Source organism: Pantherophis guttatus, chromosome 3 (genome assembly GCF_059756535.1).
Source record: "Pantherophis guttatus breed Tessera chromosome 3, ASM5975653v1, whole genome shotgun sequence".
NCBI classification, from domain to species: Eukaryota; Metazoa; Chordata; class Lepidosauria; order Squamata; family Colubridae; genus Pantherophis; species Pantherophis guttatus.
In genome coordinates this window covers 214330931-214351840 of record NC_142065.1, presented here as the reverse complement: position 1 = coordinate 214351840, position 20910 = coordinate 214330931, and the positions used below count along the sequence as shown (strand labels likewise).

The 20910-nt window shown below is 45.9% G+C and overlaps 3 protein-coding genes across 3 annotated transcripts in view; 1 reads left to right on the top strand and 2 right to left on the bottom strand.

The window, feature by feature from the left end:
• Nucleotides 1-14945, bottom strand: part of LRRC24 (leucine rich repeat containing 24) — a 43054-nt gene extending 28109 nt beyond the window's left edge. Inside the window, exons 1-2 of the mRNA XM_034419948.3 lie at nt 14865-14945; nt 8797-8845 (exon numbers count right to left, since the gene is read on the bottom strand). The gene's annotated coding sequence lies outside the window, so the exon portion shown is untranslated. The remainder of the gene's footprint in view (nt 1-8796; nt 8846-14864) is intronic.
• C3H8orf82 (chromosome 3 C8orf82 homolog) lies at nt 372-15174 on the bottom strand. Its single transcript, XM_087891408.1, has 3 exons — nt 14865-15174; nt 8797-8845; nt 372-1880 (listed from the first exon to the last, which is right to left on the bottom strand). Exons 1-3 carry the CDS (start codon nt 15003-15005, stop codon nt 1453-1455), a joined length of 618 nt encoding a protein of 205 aa, XP_087747534.1. The 5' UTR covers nt 15006-15174; the 3' UTR covers nt 372-1452.
• PIGM (phosphatidylinositol glycan anchor biosynthesis class M) lies at nt 14993-20800 on the top strand. Its single transcript, XM_034419949.3, has 2 exons — nt 14993-15238; nt 18714-20800. The coding sequence occupies exon 2, from the start codon at nt 18784-18786 to the stop codon at nt 20131-20133; it is 1350 nt and encodes a 449-aa protein (XP_034275840.2). The 5' UTR covers nt 14993-15238; nt 18714-18783; the 3' UTR covers nt 20134-20800.
• Nucleotides 20801-20910: the final 110 nt, after the last annotated feature.

Genomic DNA, 20910 nt, shown 5'->3' with positions numbered 1-20910 from the left:
CCTGGTTGCTATAGGCTTTCCTGCCTGAGGAGGGGGTTGGACTAGAAGACCTCCAAGGTCCCTTCCAGCCTTAGGTTTCTATGATAATTACGGTGAGTTTGTTCAAGAGAGTCCAGGGTAAAGAAAGACTGCCCCGGAGATCTTTCACGTACCCATAGCCTGCATCTGAGGAATCTGCTCATCATCCAGCTTAGTTTCCGGCTGCTAAGCAAAATTGGGCTTTAGTTTGTTTATATTTATTCATTACATTTATAGGCCACCCGTCACACTGCTGAAAAGGAACACTTGGTTGTCCATGGAGTGAGCTCGAGGAAGTGAGAAGGCCCTGCACTTAAGCCATGCAATGGCCTGAACACAGACCAGTCCTGCGCACAAAGCATAAAATGATTTTTATTCTGAGAGATTCTGTCCAGGATCCCTGCCCTACTGGGGTTCTGGATGGACACTTCCAGACATCTTCTTGAGATGGTCTCCTTGGATAATCGAGGCACCTGGAATGGCAGGAGGGACGTGGTTTGGGTTTCTATCAAGCCAAGGATGTCCAAGAGGGCCAACAAGAAGACCTTCTTGAGATGGTCTCCTGGGATAAATGGGGCACCTGGAATAAATAGCAGGTGGGACGTGGTTTGGGTTTCTATCAAGCCAAGGATGCCCAAGAGGGCCAACAAGAAGACCTTCTTGAGATGGTCTCCTGGGATAAATGGGGCACCTGGAATAGCAGGTGGGATGTGGTTTGGGTTTCTGTCAAGCCAAGGATGCCCAAGAGGGCCAACAAGAAGACCTTCTTGAGATGGTCTCCTGGGATAAATGGGGCACCTGGAATAGTAGGTGGAACGTGGTTTGGGTTTCTATCAAGCCAAGGATGCCCAAGAGGGCCAACAAGAAGACGTTCTTGAGATGGTCTCCTGGGATAAATGGGGCACCTGGAATAACAGGTGGGACGTGGTTTGGGTTTCTATCAAGCCAAGGATGCCCAAGAGAACCAACAAGAAGACCTTCTTGAGATGGTCTCCTGGGATAAATGGGGCACCTGGAATGGCAGGAGGGACGTGGTTTGGGTTTCTGTCAAGCCAAGGATGCCCAAGAGAACCAACAAGAAGACCTTCTTGAGATGGTCTCCTGGGATAAATGGGGCACCTGGAATGGCAGGAGGGACGTGGTTTGGGTTTCTGTCAAGCCAAGGATGCCCAAGAGGGCCAACAAGAAGACGTTCTTGAGATGGTCTCCTGGGATAAATGGGGCACCTGGAATAGCAGGTGGGACGTGGTTTGGGTTTCTATCAAGCCAAGGATGCCCAAGAGGGCCAACAAGAAGACCTTCTTGAGATGGTCTCCTGGGATAAATGGGGCACCTGGAATGACAGGAGGGACGTTGTTTGGGTTTCTGTCAAGCCAAGGATGCCAACAAGAAGACCTCTGGGCATTGGAAGGCATTCCTCGCTCTACAGCGGCCTCAAATCAACCTCAGCAGCTCGTTCGTGAGAAGGTACCTCTTCTCCTGCCAACAGAAATGAGTGGGCGGTTGACCGGGTCCGTCCTGGTACTCAAAGCAAGGACTCAGCTCAAAGGCCAAAGATGACTTGACCAATCCCACTCCACCAGCCTTTTCCGGCCCCGGGTGATAGACCCGCCCGTTCTCGGCCAACATGACCAGCTTCTCTGGCTGGAAGGGCACGGCCAGGCGTTCTGCGCCCCCACAGAAGGACAGCGACTGCTGGCCCGGGGGTCCTTCCAGGAGGTGCGTGAAGACGATGGGCCGGTCATCGCAACGGATGTAGTTGTGCTCCCGGCCGCAGGGCGACAGGTAAGGGAAGGAGTCCTCGTAGCGGCCGCTGCGGTTCAGCTTCAGCTGCTTGAAGAAGAAGACCAGGAATGGCTTGTCTGCAGGGGGGGAGGGAAAGCAGAGGCCGGTCACCGGGGCACCGCCAGGCTCAGTGGGGCAAGAGTAGGGCAGAGAGGGATGTGTGAGTCCCTCCACATTGGCTGGGGTGAGAAGCCAGAGAGGCAGGGGTGAAATGCTCCCGGTTCAGACCGGATCGCCCAATCCGGCAGCAATGGAGGCGGGCGGTTTGGAAAACTGGTAGCAAAAATCCCTGCCCCTCCCAATGCCCAGCTGAGCCGCATGATCATCAGAGGCTGTTTTTTTTTACTTTTAAAAGCGTTTTTTCTTCGGCTGAAAAAATGCTTTAAAAAGTTTTTTAAAAAGCCTCTGATGATCGCACGGCTCAGCTGGGATCGTCAGAGCCTTTTTAAAAGCATTTTTTCTACAACCTCTTCGGCTCTGACGATCCCAGCTGAGTTGCCTGATCATCAGAGGCATTCTTTTTCTTTTAAAATAAATAAATGAATAAATGAATAAATGAATGAATGAATAAATAAATAAATAAATAGATAAATAAATAAATAATGCTTTTAAAAGAAAAAAAAAGCCTCTGCCGATCAGGCAACTCAGCTGGGATCGTCAGAGCCTTTTAAAAGCATTTTTTTCTACAACCTCTTCGGCCAAAAAAAATGCTTTTAAAAGTTTAAAAAAAAAAAAAAGTTGGCCACGCCCACCCAGTCACATTACCCCCACCACCACCAAGCCACGCTCACAGAACTGGTAGTAACAAATTTTACATTTCACCCCTGCAGAGAGGCCCTGCAAAACAGTGGCTCCCCCCACTGGCGAACCTTTTCGGCACCGAGTGCCGAAACGGGAGTGCGCACACGCGTGCGGGGGAGCAGTAGAAACCGGAAGAGCAGTTCCCTGGCGCACATGTGCCCACCAGGAAGCTGATCTTCCAGATTCCGGCATGTGCATGCATGCTGGTCACCTCGTCTTCCAATTTCTCGCACACATGCATGGATAATGACCAGCTGGCTGGCGTACATGCGCACGCCGGAAACCGGAAGCTCAGCTTCCCTGCACACGCACACGCGCACCGAGGAACTGCTCTTCCAGTTTCCGGCGCTCCCCTGCACACGAAGATCAGCTGGCCGGCACACATGTGCACGCCGTAACCTGGAAGAGCAACGGGTGACAGCTGGCGTGCCCGGAGAGATGGCTCTGCGTGCCACTTCCGGCACCCGTGCCATAGGTTTGCCACCATGGATTTAGGTTATTGCTATTACCGGTTACAATGTCCACCCTCCCCGGTCACGTGATCAGAATTCGGACACATAATTATAGATGATGGTATAATTATGGTAATCAATAAGTATTGGAAATGTAAATTTGTATATAAGAATGTGTAGTTTCTATTTTTACTTTCTGATTATTGGTGTATATATACATGGATATTTTGGTGATGTTACACTGTGATAGAAAAACTATTATACTTTTGTTTTTGTTTTTGTTTTTTTGAACTATAATAAAAATTTATTTAAAAAAAAATAAAATTCGGACACTTGGCAACTGTATTTACAGTGTATGCAGGGTCCCAGGTCACTTCCCGGATGGCCTCCGACAAGCAAAGCCAATGGGGGAAGCCAGATTTGCTTAATGGCTGCTTGATTCGCTTAACGACTGCAGGGATTCGCTTAACAATGGGGGCAAAAAAAGGTGATAAAAGGAGGGCAAAATGCACCGACAAATGCCAATTGCCTTAGCAATGGAAATTTTGGGCTCAATTGCGGTCGTAGGTAGAGGACTACCTGTATGCCTGGTGGGACCCCAAAAAAGGGCTTTCTCAGAAGTGGCCCCTTCCCAATGCAACATCAATCCGGGGGAGGAGGAGGAGAAAGAGAAGGAGGAAGATGAGGAGGAGGAGGAGAATGCCACTGCATTTTTTATTTACCAGCTGAGCTCTCATTTCTGGACTATCAGACTTTCCGTAGCTTGCCAAGAATCCTTATCAGTAAGCTAAACTGCGCATGTCCACCCACATTCCTTCACACGCTTTTCTTTGTTCTCTTGCCAAGAAGTCCGACGGCTGAGAAGCAGCCGGCACGAACTTTTATTCAAAATGTAACTGATTAGATCAGTTAGATGTTTTATTTTCTTTATAACAAATAAATGAGTTTTCTTAGAAGAAATATCTTCGGGTTCTGTTTTCTTAAAGTATGCTTGCAAGGAAAAGCCTCGATCCACTCCTCTTAATCAAGGTGCGATTATCCCAAAAGCAGAATGGGATCAATCAGCGCCCTGACAGAGAAAGGAGGAGGAGGAGGAAGAAGAGGAAGAGGAGGATTGTGGGGTCCTTCGTGCTTTTGGGTTGTTTTCTTGCAGATGATTCATGACCAACTGGATAACATAATCTCTGCTACCTTCTAGCATTGATGATGTTACCTAGTTGGGTCATGAAACATCTGCAAGAAAGCCACTGAGCTCAGGGACCACTATGGACCCCTCCGTTCGACCCTGAGCTACAGAGGTTCTCTTCTCTCGGTCTCTTCTCTGAGCCCCCGGGGAAGAGTCTCCCCACTGTACGTTTTCCTTTTTTCTTGGAATTCGCTCCGGCTGTCCTGCTCGGTCTTGGCAGCCCCACTAAACGACCCTGGCCCCGAAGCCCCCCTCCCCACCAGTGGCCTTTACAAGCACCAGCAGGTACACGACTCATCAATTTGAATTATTCGCAGCACAGGCTGCAAACCCGTAATTGGGAAGCGGAAATGAAGATGCAAAAAGCCCAGTGTTTGCTTTCAGAGGGGAGCCGGGGAAGTCGAGTGAGAGGGACGGGAGGCGGCTGGCAAAAAGCCCAGCTCCCTGATTCAGAGCCTTACATAACAAGGGCCAATCCTTACGGATGGGGTAAGGCTAGCGTGTGGAAAGAGGGCACAAGGTTTGCTGCTTGGTGGAGGAGGAGAGGACAGGAGAGGAGAAAGGGGGGCATTTTTGACAGGTTATTTAGAGGTTGCAGAGCCCTGGTTCCCCTCCGTTTCATTCCAATGACAAAGAGAGAGAGAGAGAGAACGGGAGACCGCATCCTGGAAGAGAGGCAGCTGGAAGGGGAAAAAAGCAGAACTCAGGGGGAACTCGGTCGCTGCATTTGTGAAAGCGACCTCTGAGCGGGACGCTCTAGAAATCTGATTGCATTTTTTTTTAATTGAATATTTTATTTGGCCAAGTGCGATTAGACACACAAGGAACTGGTCTCTGTGCAGAAGCTGCGTACATGCAAAGCAACAGAAGAATAGAATTAGAATAGAATAGAATGGAATAGAATGGAATAAAATAGAATGGAATGGAATGGAATGGAATGGAATGGAATGGAATAGAATAGAATAGAATAGAATAGAATAGAATAGAATAGAATAGAATAGAATAGAATAGAATAAGGAGTGGAGTGGAGTGGAGTGGAGTGGAGTGGAGTGGAGTGGAATGGAATAGAATAGAATAGAATAGAATAGAATAGAATAGAATAGAATAGAATAGAATAGAATAGAATAGAATAGAATAGAATAGAGAAAATATGGAGTGGAGTGGAGTGGAGTGGCGTAGCGTAGCGTAGCGTAGCGTAGAGTAGAGTAGAGTAGAATAGAAATGAAGAATAGAATAGAATAGAACAAGAAATGGAATGGAATGGAATTCTTTACTGGCCAAGTGTGATTGTCTTTGGTGCATATGCTGTCAGTGTGCATAAAAAGAAAAATAAAATACATTCATCAAGAATCATAAGATACAACACTTAGTGATAGTCATAGGTTATTAATAAGCAATCAAATCATACTAGGAAACAAATAAAACAATATAAATTGTAAAGATACAAGCAACATGGTTATAATGATAATTATCACCAGCATAATTCCAATTAAGAGAGGAGGAGTAAGGAGGATAATTAGAAGGATAAATAATAATATTATAGCCATACTACCTGGGTACATCCAGGTAGTCCTTGACTTACAACAGTTCGTTTAGTGACCATTTGAAATTGCAATGGCACTGAATGCCATCCCCAGGGTCATGTGATCAAAATTCAGAGGCTTGGCAACTGGCATGGACTTATGACAGTTGCAGTGTCCTGGGGTCACGATATCCCATTTTCCGACCTTCCTGACGAGCAAAGTCAACAGGGAAGCCAGACTCACTTAACAACCGTGTGACTAATTTAAGAACTGCAGTGGTTCACTTAACAACGGTGGCAAGAAAGGTCGTAAACTCCCTTAACCAATGTCTCACTTAGCAACAGAAATTCTGGGCTCAGTTGTGCGTCCTGAGTCAAGGGCTGCCTGTGCAGACAGACATGATGATGTATGTATGTATGTGAAATGTCGCGTCCGTTTTTAAATTTTTAATTGTATTTTAAATTAAATTAAAACGCTTAATTTAATTTTAATTTTTATACACGGTTTTTCAATTTAAATATTTTATGCTTAAACAGTTAATTGTCCCACTGCGGGGGAGATGGGCGGTTCAAAAACATGGGATGAATAAATTGAAAAATAAAACATTTTCAGCTAGACAAGCCGCAGAGCTGGTCCGCAAAACATCCCTACATCCTCTCCTGCTGGACCACTTCAGCTAACACAAGTGAGTGGTTGTGCTGCTTGAATAGCATCCTTGTGAGATGCAACTAGGCATGAGATGGAATCTGGCAAGCAGTGCTGAGCAGGTTGCTCATCCCTCCATGCAAAAAAATTACTTTTATACACCCAGAAGGCCCTCGCTAAAATGGAATGCCTCTTCTGCCTTCCCACCGATTCTTCCAAACTAATGCAAATGTAAAGGAGGGACTTTTTAAATCATTTATCGTGGACTGTACTAAAGCAAAGAAATATTGGAGTCATCATCAGATACCGGGTTCGTAGTACTATCATATGTGATGGACATGTCCAAAGGCAAAAAAATATTGGACCAAAACACACACATGATTAGAAAAAATGATAAAGCAACATATTGATTTTAAACCAGAAATATTTTTGTTGGGTATTTTACCAGAACAGTATAATAAAGGGAATACATATCTAATTTTACATGTGTTAACTGCAGCAAGAATTGTATTTGCCCAACAGTGGAAAAATGAAGAGATCCCTTCAGATGAGAGTGTGATAAAAAAAAAAAATTAGAATGCATAGAGATGGGCAGATTAACACTAAAAATAAAGAAGAAAGAAGAAACAGAATATTTTGAACATGGGACTTGTTTTACCAATGGCTAACAGAAACAGCTGTTAGAAACTAAAAAGATTAAGAGAATGATTAATTATATAATGAAAGCTTTTTAGTATGGATAAGTGATTGCTAATATTATTATGTGATTATTATCAATGAAATGTATATTATGATTACCACTATGCTTACTGACTTTTTGTTGTTCAAAATTAATTGTACTCAGATAACATGCGGCTCATATAGATTAGTGATGGCAAACCTTTTAGATACTAATTGCCCAAATTGCTCACATGCGCATGCCCAAGCTGAAAGGTGTACGTGCAAAAGCGCACACATGAACATGCGTGAACATGCACATCGCATAAACAGACATGCGCACATGCGCAGCAGAGACCAGAAGACCAGCTGGCCGGCGGGGCATCCCAACACTGGCAGCGCGGCAAGAGGTAAGATCTTTTTCTTTTGTGAGCTTCTGTTCCGTCGTTTGCAGGGAAACAGAAGCTCACGAAAGAAACGCCACGGGGATCGGACCTGGGGTGAAGATGCGCGTGCCAGCAGAGAGGGCTCTGCGTGCCATAGGTTCACCATCACAGATATAGATATTGAGTTTTTTATGTTTATTAAAGAAAAATGTCTGTCTGTCTGTCTGTCCTGTCTGTCTATCTATCTATCCATCCATCCATCCATCCATCCATTCATCCATCCATCTATCAATATTGGAGTAGGATTCATATCCTAATACAGAAGATTCCTATCTATATATCCATCCATCCATCCATCCACCCACCCACCCACCCACCCACCCATCCATCCATCCATCCATCCATCCATCCATCCATCCATCCATCCATCCACCTATCAATATTGGAGTAGGATTCATATCCTAATACAGAAGATTCCTATCTATCTATCTATCTATCTATCTATCTATCTATCTATCTATCCATCCATCCATCCATCCATCCATCCATCCATCCATCCATCCATCCATCCATCTAGCTATCTACAAATATTGGAATAGGATTCATATCCTAATACAGAAGATTCCTATCTATCTATCTATCTATCTATCTATCTATCTATCTATCTATCTATCCATCCATCCATCCATCCATCCATCCATCCATCCAGCCAGCCAGCCAGCCAGCCAGCCAGCCATCCAGCCAGCCAGCCATCCAGCCATCCATCTAGCTATCTACAAATATTGGAATAGGATTCATATCCTAATACAGAAGATTCCTATCTATCTATCTAATCTATCTATCTATCTATCTATCCATCCATCCATCCATCCATCCATCCATCCATCCATCCATCCATCAATATTGGAGTAGGATTTATGTTCTAAGACAGAAGATTCTTAAAGTGAATCTAAAGATAAAACTATCATTCATCGATAGAATACATCCCTTTCTTTCCTGACTGAAAGTGGGTTGCACTTTTACTCTTCAAGATCACTTATTCTTGTTTGGAACGCTAGCAGTAAGAGTAGCGGTGGCCTTTGAGCCATGAAGAAGGAAAACGTCTCTAGAGAAAACTTTTTTTTAGCAGAGACCTGATAGCATCCAAGGTCCCTTCCAATTGCACAATAGTTACTTTTCTCTGCATAAACGATTTGCCAATACGACGAATCAAAATAAGATTATTCGTATGCACATAAGTCATTTACACACATACCTTCCATCTGTTAATCTGTTATCCCCAATGTTATACCCTCCCTTCCCTCAAAGTGTCTGTAATCTGGGGTATAATAAGTAGACGTTACCTTTGAAACACGTGATGAAGTTCTTGACCTTGGCATCATCCAGGAAAAGCTGTGGAACGTGGTCAGGATCGGATGGGGTTGGGTAGGCACGGTGGGGGAAGGAAAACAGAAAAACTGAGTAAAATTGGACGCTCCTCTTTCTGAAAAATACAGCATAGGCGAAGAGAATGGAAAACAAGACCCACTCCCTCAGAAACAAGGAGGATACTGCTCCACCGTCTTGGAGGAGGAGAATTATCTCTAGGTTCACACAAGCCACCCTTGAGTCAGTCCGTGTGTGCCGTTTATGTAGGAGGAGAGGCTGAGCTGGAAGGTGGGGTCAAATGCGTTATCAGTTTGTAACCATTGCGTTGTCACAAAAGACTCCATGAATTCCATTGACCCTTATCTAGCGCCAATTTAACCCTGATCATTAGCTGACTAGATTCTTGTACAGGTAGTTCTCGACTTGTGACGACAACTGAGCCTGAAATTTCTGATGTTGAGAGAGTTGTTATGTGAGTTTCGCCCATTTTACGCATGCTTGCCACAGTTGTTAAGTGAATCACTACCACTGTTAAGTGAGTAACAAGTTTATTAAGCAGATTTGGCTTCTTCATTGACTCTGCTTGTCAGAAGGTCGCCAAAGGCTGCGGGACTCTGGGAGTTGAAGTCCACCCTTCTTAATGGTGCCACAGTTGACAAACACTGCCTTAGAATCAGAATAGAGCTGGAAGGGACCTTGGAGGTCTTCTAGTCCAACCCCCTGCTCAAGTAGGAGATCCTATATCATTTCAGACAAGTGACTGTCCAGTCTCTTCTTAAAAACCTCCAGTGATGGAACACCCACGATTTCAGGTGGCATGCTGTTCCATTGGTTCATTGTCCTCACAGTTAGGAAGTTTTTCCTTAATTCCAGGTTGCTTCTCTCTTTGATTCGTTTCCATCCATTATTTCTCGTCTTCTGGTGCTTTGGAGAATAATTTGACCCTCTCGTCTTTGGGGCAGCCCCTCAAATACTGGAAGATTGCTATCATGCCACCTCTAATTCTTCTTTTTTTAAACTTCCACATTGGTTGGAGTTACCAAGACAACGCACGCTTTTCTTTTAATACCGACCCCAACTCATTTCGGTTTAATTCGGTGCTAATTAGATACGCCATTAGCATAGCGGAGGCAATAACAGGAGTCAGCAGATGAGGCTAATGGATTCAGAAGAGGTCCAAGCACCCTCGAGGGCTGGAATGGAGCCGGCATCTTTTCCCGACCCCGAATCTGCCACTTGGCTGGTTCTCGTTTTACCCTGGAGGTCTCCATTAACATTTAGCTCTGAAGCTGACATTGTCAAGAGGCCTCATTACGTGATTTGAATTCCTTCCGAACTGGAGGAGAAACATATTTTGGAGGGAAACAGTCTCTGGAACTCAGAGGGCCAGGTAGTCCCTGATTTACAACAGTTCATTTAATGACCTTCAAAGTTACACTGCAAGGGCACTGAAAAATGTGACTTAGGACCGTTTTTCACACTTACGACCGTTGCAGCCTCCCCATGGTCACGTGATCAAAATTCAGGCTCTTGGCAACTGGCTCACATTTATGACAGTTGCAGCGTCCGGGGGTCACATGACAAGCACAATCAACGGGGAAGCAAAGATTCACTTAGTGTTACTAACTTAACAACTGAAGCTGTTCACTTAATAACTCTGGCAAGTAAGGTCGTAAAATGAGGCAAAACTCACTTAACAACGGTCTCACTTAGCAATGGGAATTTTGGGCTCGGTTATGCTCCTAAATTGAGGACTACCTGTATAGAAGGGCTTTGAATAAGTAGCGCCTACACAGGTCTTTCTTGCAGAGAAAACTACCAGTTGTAGTACTAGAAGCAGGATAAGAAGAGTGTCAAGGCATTTGAACTTGGGGGTGTTAGAGAAGTTTCCCGAGGGGACCATGGACAGCCAGGAAAACAAACTAATGGACCATTGAAGAAATCAATGGTCAAACCAGAGTTTTCACTCAAGTTACAAATGACTTTGTTCAAATGATCCTACTTTGGACACGTGATGTGAAGACCCAGTTCTCTGGAGAAAGCTCTCATGCTGGGAAAGGTGGAAAGAAAGAGAAGAGAGGAAGGAGGGAAGAGGGAGGAGGAAGAAGAAGAAGAAGAAGGAGAAGAGGGAGGAGGAGGAGGAGGAAGGAAGAGGAAGAGGAGAAGAGAAGCAGGAAGAGGAAGAGGAGAAGGAGGAAGAGGAGGAGAAGCAGGAGGAGAAGCAGGACGAGGAAGAGGAGAAGGAGGAAGAGGAGGAGAAGCAGGAGGAGAAGGAAGAGGGGAAGGAGAAGGAGAAGGAGGAGGAAGAGGAGGAGAAGAAGGAGGAGGAGGAGGAGGAGGAGAAGAAGAAGAAGAAGAAGAAGAAATAATCAGCATCAAGAGGGATGGACTCAGTTACAGTGGGAATGGGGCACCATTGGAAGTCTTGAATGGCCAGGTTGAGGACCAATCGTCATGGAGAAAATCTATCTATATGTTTGCTAGGAGTCAACGTTGGTTTGAAGACACAATCAATCACTCAGTCAATCATTGAATGGAAAGACCTGGCTCTTTTGAGAAGGTTCTAACGTTGGTCAAGGCATGAGGAAAAAGCAGGAGACAGCCAGCAGCAAAGAGGGTGGACTCAGTTATGGTGGCAACACCTGAAAGACCACATTAGGACTGCATTGGGGAAAATCTACCTCTGTAACTGATAATACTAACGAACGACAATCAAATCAATAACTGACCAGGTGTCAGTGCTGCCTCTGATCAATCCCTAGGAAAGAAAACCCTTGACTCCATAGATTTAGAGAAAAGGTTCTTTTACTAAGAAAGACCTGAATGCAGCAAAAGTCAGGCAAGGCATGCGAAAAGACAAATTGAAAATAGCCCCCAAGCCCACCCCATCCCCCAAATAGTCAGGCTAACATAGCCCAATCATCGGCCAGGAAGACGCTTTGAGAACATCTCTGGTCCAGGTGCTCTAGACTGCCATCGTGAATGCCATTTCCAGGACGGCTGGCCTTGAAGATGTTAAACGGCTGAAGATGGCTTGATCCCACAGTTTTGGTTAAATTTAATTGATTTTAATTGGGTTGTTTTAAATTGCGGCCAAAAATATTTAATTATTTTTAAACTGTTTTTAAATTTTGTACGTTCTGTTTTATTCTGGCTGTTCACCGCCCTGAGTCCTGCTGGAGAAGGGCGGTGTATACAAATTAAAACAAACAAATAAATAAATAAACAAACAACCCAAACTGGCCTCTCTTGAGTCCAAGCCTCCCCGTTGCTTCTCAGCAATTCCACATTCACACTACTTGCACACTTCCCCATTCCAATGTCCATTGTTCCCTCCCTCCCCGTTTCCATGGCAGCAAGATGAAGGAAAGCGAAGATAGCCAGACTGACACCCGGTTTCCATACTTGATGGACAAGTGGCTGAGGGAGGATCCACTCCTTGTCGGAGAACAATTGTCCCAGTTGGGAGGAGGGATCAGCTTGGATTCACTATGTAAACATAGGAGGCAAGGTCTGACTGCCCCATCCCACCCCATTGCCTTATCTAGTCCTTTCTAGGCCAGATTTGCCAGCTTCCTATATTATTGACAGTGAACAATAAAGAAGCAGCAGCCAAAAAAGCCAATGCAATCCTAAATTGCATTAACAGAGGGATTCAATCAAGATCACGTCAGGAACTAATACCACTCTAGACCACACCTAGAATACAGCACCCAGTTTTGCTCACACTATAAAAAAGATGTTGAGACTCTGGAAAGAGTGCAGAGAAGAGCAACAGAGATGATTAGAGGGCTGGAGGCTAAAACATATGAAGAACAGTTGCAGGAACTGGGCCTGGCTAGTCTAGTGAAGAGAAGGACCAGGGGAGACAGGATAGCATCTTCCAATATTTGAGGGGCTGCCCCAAAGAAGAGGGAGTCAAAGCTATTCTCCAAAGCACCTGAAGTCAGGAGAAGAAGCAATGGATGGAAAGTAATCAAGAAGAGAAGCAACCTAGAACTATGGTAAGGAGAATTTTCCTGACTGTGAGGAGAATCAACCAGTGGAACAGCTTGCCACCAGAAGTTGTGCGTGTTTCATCGCTGGAAGCTTTCAAAAAGATATGGGACTGCCATCTGTCAGAAATGGTCTAGGGTCTCCTGCATGGGCAGGGGGTTGGACTAAATGACCTCCAAGGCTCCTCCCAACTCTGTTATTCTGACTAGCTAATTTGAACTCTTTTTTCAATTCAATTCAGAATAGAGCCGAAAGGGACTTCAGAGATCTTCTAGCCCAATCACCTGCCCAAGCAGGAGACCCGCCTGCCCTAGACCATTTCAGACAAGTGGCTGTCCAATTTCTTCTAAAAAAAACCCTTCCACCTACAATTTCTGGTGGCAAGCTGTTCCTCTGGTCGATTCTCCTCACAGTCAGGAAAATTCTCCTTACCACAGTTCTAGTTTGCTGGTTAATTGTCCTCACTGTCAGGAAGTTTCTCCTTAATTCGAGGTTGCTTTTCTCCTTGATGAGTTTCCATCCATTGCTTCTCTGGTGCTTTGGAAAATAAATTGACCCCCTCCTCTTCTTTGGGGCAGCCCCTCAAATATTGGAATACTGTTATGTCCCCCCTCCCAAGTCCTTCTTTTCTCTAAACAAGCCATACCGAAGATGTTGCAGTATCCCGGGTCACGTCAGTGGTGGGCTGCTGCCAGTTCGGACCGGTTTGGGCAAATTGGTAGTTGTGACTTGCGGGTGGGCCTGCCGTGCCTGACCGCCCGCCTGCAACCCTGTCCTATATCACTGTTTTAGACCCCGTACGCATGTGTGAAAGGCACATGTGAGCGAATTGCCATGTGTTTTGATGGTATATGCATGTGTGGATGGTGTGTGAGCGAATTGCCGTGTTTTGTGATGCCGCACACTTGCCTGGATGGCACACGTTCACATTTTTGGTGTTGGGTGAACCGATTGTTACAGTATGTGACGTCCTCTGGGTCACATGTGTTGCAAGAAATATCCATCTGGTTCAGTTCCAAGCTGGGAGAAAGGCACTGAAAACACGGAGGCTGATTGTTTGTGTGCAAGAACATGTATTCTATTGGCTGCTGTCGGATTCCTATGGGGTCATGTAGGGGTCATAGCTGGCTCTATAGGCAAGAGGAAATGCCAATCCTAGGTGCTTGTCTGAGCTAATCTGGTCAGCCTCTGGCTTATTGTTTATCTGAGCTCCCTTGTGAAGTCTGGACTGCTCTGGGATGATGCAATAGAAGGGGCTTGTCTTCTGAAAGGGTGTTGGGCAATTCCTATTGTGGCTTAATGGCTTTTCGTCCTGTGTTGGATCTTGGGGGAGGGGCTGCTTCTAACCCTACCATTCTGCCTTTGTTCAGACTTTGCTACAGGGAATTTTAAAATATCCTGTCTTGAATGGATTTCTGCCTGCAGTATTTGCTTTGCTTATGAATAGAGCCATCTAGTTGGCTGCTTCTTTCAATAAGCTCTTTTTTTCTCCTTAAGTGCTGACATCTGCTGTGGGCTATTAAGGAAAAGTGGGGGCCGCTTTCTGCCTCTAAAAAACATGTTTCTCCATTTTTCCCTTTGGGGAAACATAATATTCTGCCTTTTTAATAGTCCTCAAAATATTTCATTCTTCCAGGGGGGAAGGTTCCGCTTCCCACATGTGATTCCCCTTTTGCAACCTCCTGAGAAGCAAAATCAATGGGGAAACCGGATTCGTTTAACAACCGCACGATTCACTTTTAACAACTGTAGTGATTCACTTAACAACCATGTCAAGAAAGGTCGTAAAACGGGGCAAACCCACTTGTGTCACCTAGGAACAGAAAGGTTGGCCTCAACGGTGGTCATAAGTCGAGGACCACTTCCAATGCAGGCTCCCCCCTCCCCCACTTGCTTGGGGTCCCTTCCCCTTTGCCCCTCCCCCCCAGCCGGAAATGCCCTTTTCAGTCGAACAACCCGGTTACAGGACGCATCCGGTTGACCTTATGACCCCACCACCGCTGTCCCCTCCCCCCTCGGAGGGTCTTCCCCACCCCTCCCCCCATACCTGTCCCTGGTGGTCGACGTAGTAGAAGTACTCGCGGGTGCGTGGCGAGGGGCTCTGGCCTTGCTGGTAGAGAGGCTGCCCGGGCCCACGACGGATCCCCGGGCGCAGCAGGAAGCCCAGCCCGCCCCGCAACAGCCGCATCCCGGCTCCGGGCCGGCGGCAGAGAGGAGAACCCGGTCGGTAGGCCGGCCCCGCTCCACCGGAAGCGCCCTATGGGGGACCTTTCCGCCGACGGACCCGCTCCCCCGGCGCGCGGAGCCGGCAGGAAGGTTCCGTCTGCAGTGCGACCCCTGCTGGCCGAGACTGGAACGTCCCTCGCTTGGGCGGCCCGAGAAGGGAGTTCCGTCTGCTTTGCTTCTACCGGCGAAGACCGCGTGAGTTGCCCCCCCACCCCACCCCGCTGCTCTTGGGCGCCCCCAGTGGACGCCTGGAGGCCTTTGCACCTCGAGGGGTCTCTGGGCTAAGAGGGAGGAAAAGGCAGAGCCTGAAGAGGGGCACCCCGAGAGCAGGGAGAGGCTGCTGGGGCTGCTGCTCTTCCTCTCCTCCTCCTCTTCCTCCTCCTCCTCCTTATCCATGCACGTTTTCCTCCTCTTCCCCTCCTCTCCTCCTCTTCTTCCTTCTCAATCTAGAGCAGTGTTTCTCAACCTTGGTAGCTTGAAGATGGGTGGACTTCGACTCCCAGAATCCCCCAGCCAGCAGTGCTGGCTGGGGGATTCTGGGAGTCGAAGTCCACCCATCTTCAAGCTACCAAGGTTGAGAAACACTGCTCTAGAGCATGCATCTTTTCTTTCTCTTCTACCGCCGCCACCTCTTCCTTCTCTTCCTTCCCCCTTTTTTCTTCTTCTTTCCTTCTCCTCCTCTGTCTTCCTCTCCTTCTCGTCCATTCTTCTTCATGAGCAAGCATGTTTTTCTTCTTCTACTGCCACCACCAATTCCTTCTCCTACCCCCTTTTCCTTCTGCATCTCTTCCTCCTCTTCTTCCCCTTCCTCTTTTTCTCCTCCTCCTCCCCTTCATTCCTCCTTCTCCTCCCTCCTTCTTCAGCTTCATCTGTTCTTCTTCTACCACCACTTAAACCACTTCCTCCTCCTTCCCCCTTTTTCTTCTGCAGCTTCTCCAATTCCTCCTCCTCTCTCTTCTCCTCCTCCTCCTCCTTAGCTTCATCTGTTCTTTTTCCACTATACCACTACTTCCTCCTCTTCCTCCTCCTTTGTTTTTCTTTCTTCCCCTCTCTGAGTCCAGAAATTTCTCTTCCTTCTTATATATCTCTGTGTAGCCCACTCCCCCAGGAATACTCTCCAGAGAGTCCCCAATTTACAACCATCTATTTAGCTATTGTTCAAGGTTACATTGGCACTAAAAAGTGACTTATGACCAGTCTTTGCATTTATAGTAGATTCCTACAGTTTGCAAGTCTTATAGTTGCCAAGGATGGGCACCTCTGATCTACACCAAGAGGTGGCAGAGAAAAAGCTCTGTGTGAAACTGTCTATGGAGATTCTGAGTCATCCTTTGTCTCAAAGGTGCTTTTTCAAAAGGCAGCTGGGTTGTTTCTTTTCCTTGAGGAAGAAGAAAAGGATATTTAATTTTAATTTAATTTAATTTAAATTTAATTTGTATACCGCCCTTCTCCCAAAAGGGACTTCTCGTCGCTTCTCGTCCAAGAAGTTTCATCAACTTCACCATGAACCAATGAAGCTCCTTGGAGGAGAAGCGAACTGTCTTCTTCCACAAAGAAAAAAACATTCCAGTTGCCTTTTGAAAAACCACTTTGGAGATACCTGTGTGAAACTCCACTTCGGTTTCCCCCTCTTCAAAATGTACTTTTCAAAAGAACTGGGCTAAAATTTGAAAATAAGTTTTGGGGCCGCATTTCTCCATCGTGAAAAGTGAGAAGAGTTCTCTCGTTTGTCTTAGGCTGAGTTCATACAGCTTACTGCTTTTTTTTCTTCTCCTGGTGCTATTATCTGTGTTTACTTCTTTTGCAAATTCTGTTGGTGTCAGCAAAAGTAGAAATTGTTTCACGCAAGACTGCCAACGTTATCATTTCTCCCTGGCTTTCTCGTTTATTTTGGCTTTGGAGGTTTAATGTAGTAAAAGGGCTCTTAAATGGCTTTACATTTTATTTCAGAGTTACACTTGAAATAGGAACCCTTGGCCTGTAGCAGAAGGGATATTGGGGTCTCGGTCCCTTTGAATTCCTTCCCAGAGTTAATTATTATCTTTTTAATTACAGTCGACAATTATCCCAATGAATGTCGCACGAGAAAGAGCAGTTTAATGGGATTTTGCTGGGCTTGTCCTTTCCATGTGTGAAGCGTGTAGTTGAAGATAGAAAGTACATAAAATTTTTAATGCCTGCTAGCAATGCCATTCTGCTAACAAAAGTCATGAAAAAAAGGGAGAGAAGTACACAGTTCGTGCTTGCAAAATTTACACATTTAACAACTTTTTAACCCAGGTCTTATATAGCAATCCACCCAAGTTGTGATAAAACTTTATTTGTTCCTTCACGGGTGGAGGAATTTGACCATTGGGGGGAAAATGGGTCTCTGGATCTTTTCTAGGAAAAACAAGATTTTTTTGGGCTGCTGCTAATGTCTGTTACAGTTTTGGCTTCTCTGCCAAAGAAACTGAGGAAAAATTAAGGTGTCGAATCCTGTCTTTGTTTGCAAGCGTGTCCGACCTTGGCAACTTTAAGTTCAGTGGACTTCAACTTCCGTAATTTCTGTTTTACTTTTTTTTTTTTTCTGTTTTACTATTATAAGCTGTTCAGAGTTAGCCCTACAGGGGGATGAGCGGCAAATAAATTTAATAAATAAATATAACAGAATAACAGAGTTGGAAGGGACCTTGGAGTTCTTCTGATCCAACCTCCTGCTCAAGTAGATACCCTACTAGACCGTTTCGGACAGATGGTTGTCCAGTGTCTTCTTAAAAACTTCAATGATGGAGCACCCACATTTTTTTTCAATTCAATTCAGAATAGGAGCCTGAGTGGCGTAGGAGGCTAATGCCTCCTAAGGCAGCATTTAACATCCAGCTGCCTGCAATTACTGCAGGTTCGAATCTCTCCAAGGCTCAAGGTTGACTCAGCCTTCCATCCTTTCTAAGGTAGGTGAAATGAGGACCCGGTTTGTGGGGGCAATAAGCTGACTTTATATAAATATACAAAAGTATGAAGGCTATTGCTTAACGCACTGTAAGCCGCCCTGAGTCTCCGGAGAAGGGTGGCATATAAATCAAATTTAATAATAATAATAATAATAATAATAATAATAATAATAATAATAATAATAATAATAGAAGGGACCTTGGAGGTCTTCTGGTCCAATCCTCTGCTCAAGTAGGAAACCCTACACCATTTCAGATACATGGTTGTCCAAAATCTTAAACACTTCTAGTGATGGAGCACTCATAACTTCTGGAGGGAAGTCGTTCCACTGGTTAACTGTTCTCACTGTCAGGAAATTTCTCCTTAATTCTAGATTGGATCACTCCTTAATTAGTTTTCATCCATTGCTGTTTCTCCTGCCTTTAGGTGCTTTGGAGAATACGCTGACCCCCTCCTCTTTGGGGCATCCCCTCAAATACTGGAAGACTGCTCTCATGTCCCCACTAGTCCTTCTTTTCTCCAAACTCCGAATTCCTGCAAACGTTCTTCATATGTTTTAGCCTCCAGTCCCCTAATCTTCTTTGCTGCTCTTCTTTATGTTTATATCTTATATCCAAATATAAATAAATATGGGTTAGCATATGAATAAGGAAGCTGGTGGCCTGCCTGTCCAATTTTGAAATTCAGTCTCTGCTTTTTTTTCTTTTTTACTGTGGCTATGTTTTTTTTTAAACAGGAGTGCCTGCTAAATCCAGAAGAGCATGGAAGAGAGTCTTCCAACTTGACCTTTTGTTCTTTGGGCAACCATGTTGAAACGAGCTCTTAAATCCGAACTGGGTCCTGGATCTGCTTCTCCTCGTGATCCCTGTCAGGGAGACCCACATCCGGATCCCGCTCTGAGTGCAGGGCAGCGGATTCTCCACGGATTCCTCCGGAGGGATGTTTTATTCAGCAGTGCTTTGTTAATCAGGCTGGGCCTGACGTTTTACGGGATCTACCAGGACAGAACAATGCTGGTGAAATACACAGACATCGATTACCAGGTTTTCACCGATGCCGCCAGATACGTCACGGAAGGAAAGTCCCCTTACCAGCGGGCCACGTACCGCTACACTCCCCTCCTGGCCTGGCTGTTAACCCCCAACATTTATGTCAGCGACTTGTTTGGCAAGATCCTTTTTGTGGCCGGGGATCTGGTGGCTGCCTTCCTGATCGACCAGATCTTGCTCCTCCGAGGGCTGGAAAGCCGGACGGCTTGTGGGTGCGCTGCCTTCTGGCTATTTAACCCGCTTCCCATGACGGTGTCCAGCCGAGGCAACGCTGAATCTCTCATTGCCAGCCTGGTCCTTGGCACCCTCTATTACCTGGCCAAGAGGCGGCTAGTGAAGGCAGCTGTGCTTTATGGTCTTGCCGTACATATGAAGATCTACCCCGTGACTTATGCGCTGCCTTTTGTTCTCTATTTGCAAAGCAACACAGGAGCGGAACTGGACAAACAGAAAAGGAAGGTAGCTTGCACTGGCCGCAGCCTCGGGCTGCTCTGGAGCTGGTTCACGCGGGACGTCCTGATTTTTGCCACCGTCTCTGGGGGCACCTTTGCCACCCTGGGCCTTGCTTTCTATGTCTACTACGGCTGGGAATTCCTGCAGCACACCTACCTCTACCATTTGCTGCGGAGAGACACTCGCCACAACTTCTCGCCCTACTTCTACCTGCTGTATTTGACAGCCGAGAGCCGCTGGAGTTTGGTGCTGGGACTGGCCGCCTTCCTGCCGCAGCTGCTGCTGCTTCTCGCCATCTCCTTCGTCTACCACCGAGACCTGGCTTTCTGCTGCTTCTTGCACACAGCAGTTTTTGTGAGCTTTAACAAAGTCTGCACCTCCCAGTATTTCTTGTGGTACTTGTCCCTTCTCCCCCTGGTCCTGCCTTTCCTGCAGATGTCCTTGGGGCGGGGGGCAGTGTTGCTATCGCTGTGGCTCCTGGGGCAGGGTCTCTGGCTGCTCCCCGCTTATTTCCTGGAGTTTCAAGGGCAGAATACATTTCTGCTCCTCTGCCTGGCAGGTTTGGGGTTCCTCTCCATCAACTGCACGATCCTCGTTCAGATGATTTCTCACTACCATCCAGAACAGGGCTCCAGAAAAATGAAGCAGCTGTAAGTCAGCTTGCTTCTTTAGGCTATGAAGTCACATGGATCTGAGCAGCATCAGGTCGAACGAATCATCATCATTTAGCTACCCCATAATCCCTTGCGGGGTAGAGTCTGGACAACTAAATGGAGCTAGAGCGTTTACTGGCCAGCTGCCGTTCCTGTCGCCAGTGCGGAGTTTTTTCCCCAGCAGATATATTCTCATTGTGCCCAGAGAGAGAGAAATATCTGCCTCTACCTAGGATTGAACTCGCAGCCTCCTGACTGTGAGGTGAGAGCTCCACCTCTAGGCCACCACACCACTCATCATGTCAAACGAATGAACACAAGAAATAAAGTTGCTATGAAAAGAGGTAAGGGACGAATAGAATTGGAGGAAGGGCAGAGATGTTATTCCACAGTGGCAAACAGATCAGTTCTCTCCAACGAACAAATTCAATTCAACATTTGATTCGTGGAATAGAAGGTTTCTAAGGTTTTGGGGTTTTATAAATACTTTTTTCACAACCTCCGTCCACTCTGAATATATAATCTGTATGGATATAAGGAAAACAGAAAGTATTATATTAACAAGGCTGTTAAGATGAGAAGGGATGTATTGAACTGAAATGGATTGCTGATATTTTATTTGGATTTGGCTGAAGCCTACGCTTGCAAATAAATGTTTTAAATATAAATTCTTGGTCTAAATTCTTTAAATATAAATGGTAATGGTCTTTTAAGATTCAGAGTTATGTTTTAAAGGTATTCGGATAGACGCACATATTTTTATGCATTGTGGGAGTGA

What these genes read in the sequence shown, in the direction of transcription:
- C3H8orf82 (XM_087891408.1), bottom strand. Translation starts at nt 15,005, where the DNA reads ATGCGGCTGTTGCGGGGCGGGCTGGGCTTCCTGCTGCGCCCGGGGATC. An exon ending in ACGTCGACCACCAGGGACAG is followed by an intron (nt 8,846 to 14,864) that starts GTATGGGGGGAG and finishes CACGTTCCACAG; the next exon opens with CTTTTCCTGGATGATGCCAA. An exon ending in CTTCATCACGTGTTTCAAAG is followed by an intron (nt 1,881 to 8,796) that starts GTAACGTCTACT and finishes CCCCCCCTGCAG; the next exon opens with ACAAGCCATTCCTGGTCTTC.
- PIGM (XM_034419949.3), top strand. Translation starts at nt 18,784, where the DNA reads ATGTTGAAACGAGCTCTTAAATCCGAACTGGGTCCTGGATCTGCTTCT.